This window comes from Pholis gunnellus (assembly GCF_910591455.1).
Source record: "Pholis gunnellus genome assembly, chromosome: 19".
In the NCBI taxonomy this organism is placed as follows: domain Eukaryota; kingdom Metazoa; phylum Chordata; class Actinopteri; order Perciformes; family Pholidae; genus Pholis; species Pholis gunnellus.
In genome coordinates, this window is record NC_136546.1 from 183,515 (window position 1) to 191,019 (window position 7,505).

A 7,505-nucleotide genomic window follows, 5' to 3' on the forward strand; every position below is an offset into this window, starting at 1 on the left:
TAATGTCAAAAATGAGAAGGGAAAACCACCAAATTATATTTCTACAGGAAACGCATTTATCCCAAAATGAACATGAAAAATTATTTGGATACAAGAACACATTTTATAGCTTATTGAAAACCGTTAAGAGGAGTCGCTATATTATTACATAATTCTATTAACATTGAGAAAGCTTTTGAAAGATGTTGACGAGGAAGCCGGACTGCTCAGCTTTGTCTGCGATCATAAAGGTGACTTTAGACTCACTTCTGAAATGTTATTAACCTTCATTTCTTTGAGATGTACAAATATAAAGTGTTTTAATTGGATGTGCCAAAATGTAGTGCAAAACAAAAAAACATTTAATATTTGCCTGATTTTAAATTACAGTACACGCTTGAAATTATAAAATTGCTTTAATACCTTTTTTTCTGTTTACAGGACTGTTGGCAGAGATAGAAAAATACTGTACTTTTATTCAGCCATCATAACTAAGCAATAACATACTATAAACAGCGACAACCCACTCTTTGGTTTCATGAGTCAATGACAAATGTCATTGAGGTTTTTTCTTGCTGATGTCTCTGAAGGTGAAGGAGACAGACACCTGTGAGGATACAGTGATTGTGGGTATTTGGGAGGGGTGAGGAAGGCGTGTAGCATTCTGGCATCTACCTCCATCCTCCTCATCTTCATTCTTCCACTCCCTTGTCTCCTCCTCTCTGACCAGAAAGGGGTGTCCCAGAGTTTGCCCCAGGAGCTGACTGACTTCGCAGGCCTTCTGCTGAGCATTTTCAACTGCTGACACACATGCGCGTCGCCTAGAGCACAGAAAAATGCACACTAGTTACGATTGCTGCATTGAATCAGAATAAGGAGAAGTCCAGATATTACATTGCTGGTGAGAAGAGTGTTTTTGTATACCTCATTAGACTCAGGCATTCAGCACTGTGGTAGAACTGTGGTGTTCCCACACAAACACTCTTGGCCAGCTTCTCCAGCAGGACACTACGTACTCGCTCCATCTTTTCAAAATCTGAGAAAGTGATCAAGACCTGTGGGAACATTTTGCTATTCAGTTATATACAACTCAACAGACATTTATTTTGTAGGGTTGGTAAAAGGTGAATTCCATCTTGACTTATTTTCATCATTACTGTGATTACTCCACCTCTGCATCCATGTGATACTTGTCTGCCTCTCGGTGGAGAAACCTCCGCACTGAGGTGTCTTTTTCACTGGCACCATGTTGTCTAAGCAGAATGATTGAATGAAAAAGTATTAAAATCACTGCAATGAAAGTGTACTTTAAAAAAGTGAACTAACCTTAAAATCTAAATAAAATGTATACTTCACACAAAATAAGCAGTGAGCATACATATAATACAACATAGACTGCTTGTCCATTTGCCTGTTTTCGTTTTGACATTAGCTATAAACGTAGCGTCTCTGTTTCCTGGCTCGGACAGCACTATCAGCTATTGGCCTGGTTCGGACTTTTCCAGCGTAACGCACTTCCCGGTCTTTTCGCTGTCTTCTACGGAGATCGCCATCAAAGTGTATGTCATATTAATTCATAGATATCAAAAAATGTACGTGTCAAATTTCCTGAATATATATGAGCGTTTACATGTCTAAATACTATAGGAAAGTGACTTTGGAGAAAGAAAGCAGAAAGAACACTCGGGAGACGGTCTATACTCTGAAAAGTGTCTCTGTATTTTCACCGTACTGCAAATATGAGTTAGCATGAGTGTAGTTTGTAGCTAGCTTTACACTAGTTTGTCTTGCCAATGAAAATATAGCATTAATGTGTGACATAATCGGTAGTTGAGGGGAGGGAGGCAGAAATTTGAATGTCTGAAAAAAAAGTTGTGGGAAAAACGAAGAAAGAATCGTAGCGCTAGTTAAAGGTAGGCAGCTGTTTGTTTGATTTTAGCTCTGAAATATAACAGCAGACATAAGTAAAATAAAATATTTTTCTTGTTTTTCATAAGCCAGGCTAAATCAAGTATATTAATGCAAAATGATCTAATAAATGATGCAAATAATGTTGGTGTGTGTGTTTGATAGAGAGAGACTGTTTGAACATTTGTTGAAAGCCAACAGTGGCTCTTATGATTAGAACTATTGTTTATGTAGATAAACCTCCGATATAATACAGTGCTAGGTTATATATAAGGTTAACCAAAACATGTTTTTGACTCAAATTTCTCTCTTGTGTAGTTCCTGCCTGGAGAAATAGAGAACAGAGAGAAGGAAGAGAAGAGAAGCAGAAAAGAGTAGAAAGCAGACATCCAGAAGCAGAAAACAGTAGAAAGCAGACATCCAGAAGCAGAAAATAGCAGAAATCAGACATTAAGAAGCAGAAAAGAGTAGAAAGCAGACACCAAGAAGCAGAAACGATCAGAAAGCAGACATCAAGAAGCAAAAAAGAGTAGAAAGCAGACATCAATAAGCAGAAAAGAGTAGAAAGCAGACATCCAGAAGCAAAAAAAGAGTAGAAAGCAGACATCAAGAAGCAGAAAAGAGCAGAAAGCAGACATCAAGAAGCAGAAAAGAGCAGAAAGCAGACATCAAGAAGCAGAAAAGAGTAGAAAGCAGACACCAAGAAGAAAAAAGAGTAGAAAGCAGACATCCAGAAGCAAAAAAAGAGTAGAAAGCAGACATCAAGAAGCAGAAAAGAGCAGAAAGCAGACATCAAGAAGCAGAAAAGAGTAGAAAGCAGACACCAAGAAGAAAAAAGAGTAGAAAGCAGAAATCAAGAAGCAGAAAAGAGTATAAAGCAGACACCGAGAAGCAGAAAAGAGTAGAAAGCTGACATCAAGAAGCAGAAAAGAGCAGAAAGCAGACATCAAGAAGCAGAAAACAGCAGAAAGCAGACATCAAGGAGCAGAAAGCAGACATCAAGGAGCAGAAAGCAGACATCAAGGAGCAGAAAAGAGCAGACATCAAGGAGCAGAAAAGAGCAGACATCAAGAAGCAGAAAAGAGCAGAAAGCAGACATCAAGGAGCAGAAAAGAGCAGACATCAAGGAGCAGAAAAGAGCAGACATCAAGAAGCAGAAAAGAGCAGAAAGCAGACATCAAGGAGCAGAAAAGAGCAGAAAGCAGACATCAAGGAGCAGAAAAGAGCAGAAAGCAGACATCAAAAAGCAGAAAAGAGAAGAAAGCAGACACAGAAGCAGAAAGCAGACATCAACAAGAGAAAAGAGAAGAAAGCAAACATCAAGAAGCAGAAAAGAGCAGAAAGCAGACACAGAAGCAGAAAGCAGACATCAATAAGAGAAAAGAGAAGAAAGCAAACATCAATAAGAGAAAAGAGAAGAAAGCAGACATCAAGAAGCAGAAAATAATAAAGAAGTAGAAAAGACAGGAAGAAGCTGTTAAAGTAAGAAAGGTATGTAACATATGTCTGTGTGAGAGGAGGATCAAAATAAGAAAAGATGGATAAAGAAATTGTAAATCTGCAATGGTTTAAGGTAAATATATTTATGTCTATACATGTGTTAAATATGCATGTGTCCATACATGGTAATCTGGGAATTTATAGAATGATTCAACCTTATTGAGACAATAATGTGGCTTTAAAACAAATTTTGAGTTAAGTTTCTTACTGTGCTAAAATGAATGTGTATTTGCAGTTGCTAAACATCCGGCAAATCAGGAAGAGGGAGAGGAAGACGAGGAAGTGGACCCAGGAGGCCATGGCACAGGCCCTACAGGAGCTGAAAGCAGGCAGGCTCACTCTACGGCAGGCAGCCCAGCAGTTCGGGGTCCCGAAGTCCAGCCTGAGTGACCGAGTCAGCAGAAGGGTGTCCTCTGACTGTCTATGGTTAGAGGACTCTCCTCACCCATGGAGACGAGGATTCCCTGGTGGAGTATTGTTTGTATTCTGCCAGTCACGGGTTTTCACTGACGAAGCCTCAGGTCCTGGCCCACGCTCTGGCCATTTATAACCTCCGCCATCAGGAAGCCCCAAGAACCGTGTTTGGCCAGACTTGGTGGATGAACTTCAGAGAGCGGCAACACCATTGCCTTACTGCCTGGACCTCAGACATCATTGACCGTGGGAGGGCATCCTGCGCCAAGAGGGGGCCAATTGAGGAGTATTTTGGGCTTCTCACCACCACCCTGGAGGAGCACGGGTTGAGGGAGAAACCCTATCAGATATACAACTGCGACAAGACGGGGTTTCAGCTGGACTCTACAAGAAGGAAGGTCATCGTGCCCAGGGGGACTAAACATGCTTATAGGCAGGCCCAGGGAACCATAGACCATATCACTGTCCTGGCCTGCCTCAACGGGGCTGGGGAGGATGTCCCCCCTTTCATCATCTACAAGGGGGGATTTCCAGGGGGCCCCTATAACAAGGAAGGGGTTCCCGATGACCTCTATGGGAAGTCGCCAGCAGGGTACATGGACAGTGAGCTGTAGAGGAAGTTGTTTGTCGGGCACTTCCTGAAGTTTGCCGTGCAGGATTGCCCGCTGCTGCTCATCATGGAAGGACATCAGTCCCAACTGGATCCAGAGCTGGTCCGGGCGGCACAGAGGGAGGGGGTCATTCTCTTGTGCCTGCAACCACATACGTCTCAGATCCTTCAGTCTCTAGATGTGATTTCTTCAAACCCTTGAAGGCAGATTTCTCTGGTGTTACAGGAGATCTGTCGGCAGTGAGACAATCCTTGGTTTCTAAGAAGGAGTTTTCAAGGGTCCTAAGAGACTCCTACCAGAAGGTGAAGGATCGGACAGTGGTGGTGGCTGGGTTCAGGAGGTGTGGCCTCTACCCTTGGACCCAATAGTCATTGACTGGTCACGGGTTATGCCGTCCGGGCCACGGCGTGGGGCCTCCTCACCACCTCTGCCAACCCCATCGGCATCTTCCTGAGCTACATCTGATGTTGCCCTTCCCTCCCAACATTCCCTTTCCCCAGACTAACCAGCCCCTATCCCCAGAACCAACCTCCACCTGCCCCTCCTCCCAATCCTTACATCACCCATCCCCTGGTAACATCAGGCCGGATTACAGAAGACCTAGCCCACCTCCTGGCCGAAATACACTACAACCGTAACACCGGCATGGTCAGGAGGAACATCACCAAGGCCAGGTTACTGACAGCTCAGGAGATGTCCGACGTCATCGTGGAGGCGGAGTACCGTGCTGCAAGGCGGGCAGCCGAAGACACTGGCCTGGCAGCCACTTCCTCTACCCTGTCTGGCGGCTCCCGTCCCAGCCGCAGAAGACCAGTGTCCCTCTGGGCTGCTTCAGCCACCAGCTCCGGACTTTCCATCGCCGGTCCCTCATCCCGCTCTGCCCCATCTTGTGCCTCCCACGGTCCCTGGTTGCCTGCCAGCAGCAGCACAACATCACTCCTGAGCCTGCCTGCTGAGGATCACCACCACCTTCCCCCGTCTCCTAGTCAGCGCATTCCTATTATGCATTTGAATTCACGTATAAATCAGAATGTATTAACTATTGTGACGCATAAACATTATTATGCATATGTATTTTAGTGTTAAATAATAAAATGTGATTATTATTTTAGAGCCTTCAACATCAGCAGTGGGATGTCCATGGCTCCCAAACTCTTTCCTCTCCCTCCCACTGTAAATGCTTAATATAATCTGAAAAAAAGCAGTATTTTAACATGATGGTGACATTAGCCATGATGAAGAGTAAACAAAACATGGTTATGCTTTTATACAGCCTCCCAACCTGCAGAGACCAGACCTTCATCATCCAGCTCCTCGTCTGCTGGACCCACGACATCCACCGGTAGTGTACTTAATGTTAACTTTAGCTGTATGCCAACCCATGGAAATCTGATCATTTTCTTTAATTCAAAGTAAATAAAAATCAGTTAATAGTTCACACTCCTGAAGAGATGGAGCCGACAGTTTTGGGGGAACCTGACCCTCCCGAGAGCTCGGAGGGATTGGTGTCGTGGGTCCAGTGTGACAGCCGGTATCACACCATGTGTGTTTTTGTCTCGTTTGTTTTTAAATACATATTTGCATTATCTTTTCAATAATTTGCATGAGATATTTGTCTTTTGCTTTAAGAATGTGGCCTTTTCAATCATGAATACTTGTGTTTTTAGTTGTAATATAACTCTTACTCTGCACTTTGTGTTATGCTATTAATTGTTATAGACAACATATGTGTGCATAATTGTTAAATTCCATGCATCAGCTAGTGTTTTGCCAGTGATTGCCATGAGAAGAGTTTAACAAAACATCCAGCAGGTGGTGGTATTCACTCAAATGTAAATTAAGGAGCTTTTATTGCACAATTTGGAGTTGTTGAAGCGTGATATCTTATTGTGAAGGACAGAACTACGGTCGCGGATGTGTTGACAGCATTGATGGTCATTTTTGGCGAACCTAAAATAAGCGAATATCTCCGAAGAACCAGCAGCGCCCAATGTTTACAACGAGGATAGAAGTTAGGCCGGAGTAAGAGCGCCGCACGGCTAATTCACCGGCGTTAGCGTCCTTTTACCGACTCTGGTAAACATAATTAAATCAACTGAAAACATTACACGACCATTTGTATCAATATTTTAAGTGGACTTTCATTGGAACGTTAGCTAAAAACTGTCCGGACTAGGAAACAATTCCGTTAAATGTTACAGCACCTATTTAGCTAACTAACTTACTTAACGGTTACTGGGACATATAGTGTTGAATGTGTATGTTTTCACCTGACAACTTGTAAGATGTATTCAAGTCGCCGTGAAACGCTGTTAGTCACCTCGTTGACTGAGTCTTTGCTGTGGCCCACACTCACCCGCACGGACACTCGGTCCGCCGGGCAACAATCCTCCGCTGTTCCCGTGACCTGGACTTCCTGTACCCGGTTGTTGAGAATTTGACGATCAACTGCCTGAACTTTGAGCCTCTGCGGGTTTTCATTACCCGTGTATTCCCGACCAGATTCCGTCAGGATCGCAGCGAAGACCCGACTCTGGCTGTCCATGACTGTAGGGACAAACCAACATACCGCTGCTATGGTAATAGACACAATGCACGTTGGGATTTGTAGGCCACGTGTTTTGATCCGTCTTGTTTAGAAAAATAATATTATTATTAAGAACAAATCAATTCAATTTATTTTTGTATAACCCAAAATCACAAATTCTCCTCAGCGGGCTTTACAATCTGTACACATACGTCCTCTGTCCCAGGACCATCACATCGGAACAGGAACAAAGAGGGAGAGACCTCAGGGAGAGCTACAGAGGAGGATCCTCTATCAGGATGGACAGAAGTGTGATCGATGTCATGTGTACAGAATGAACAACAGAGTTACAACACGTGAGGCTTGGTGTGACTACATCTGGATTTAAAAATTCACAAATTATATATATGAAAATATAATGAATTTGATTATATTCAGAAGAAAATACCACAGAGTTGTGAGGGATATTCCGTTATTCTTTGATGAATAATTCCAGACAGTGACTGATTTGTTTGTTGAACACATCTCTGACTACATCCACAAAATCAAACAGTTTGACTGTATTC

At 43.1% G+C, this 7,505-nt stretch overlaps 1 protein-coding gene across 1 annotated transcript; it reads right to left on the reverse strand.

The window, feature by feature from the left end:
- Window positions 1–220: 220 nt before the first annotated feature.
- On the reverse strand, window positions 221–6,957 carry irak1bp1 (interleukin-1 receptor-associated kinase 1 binding protein 1; the record flags this gene model as incomplete). Its single annotated transcript, XM_079180627.1, has 4 exons — window positions 221–800; window positions 904–1,034; window positions 1,151–1,232; window positions 6,683–6,957. The coding sequence occupies 4 exons, from the start codon at window positions 6,955–6,957 to the stop codon at window positions 536–538; spliced, it is 753 nt and encodes a 250-aa protein (XP_079036753.1). The 3' UTR covers window positions 221–535.
- Between the last annotated feature and the right edge of the window lie 548 nt (window positions 6,958–7,505).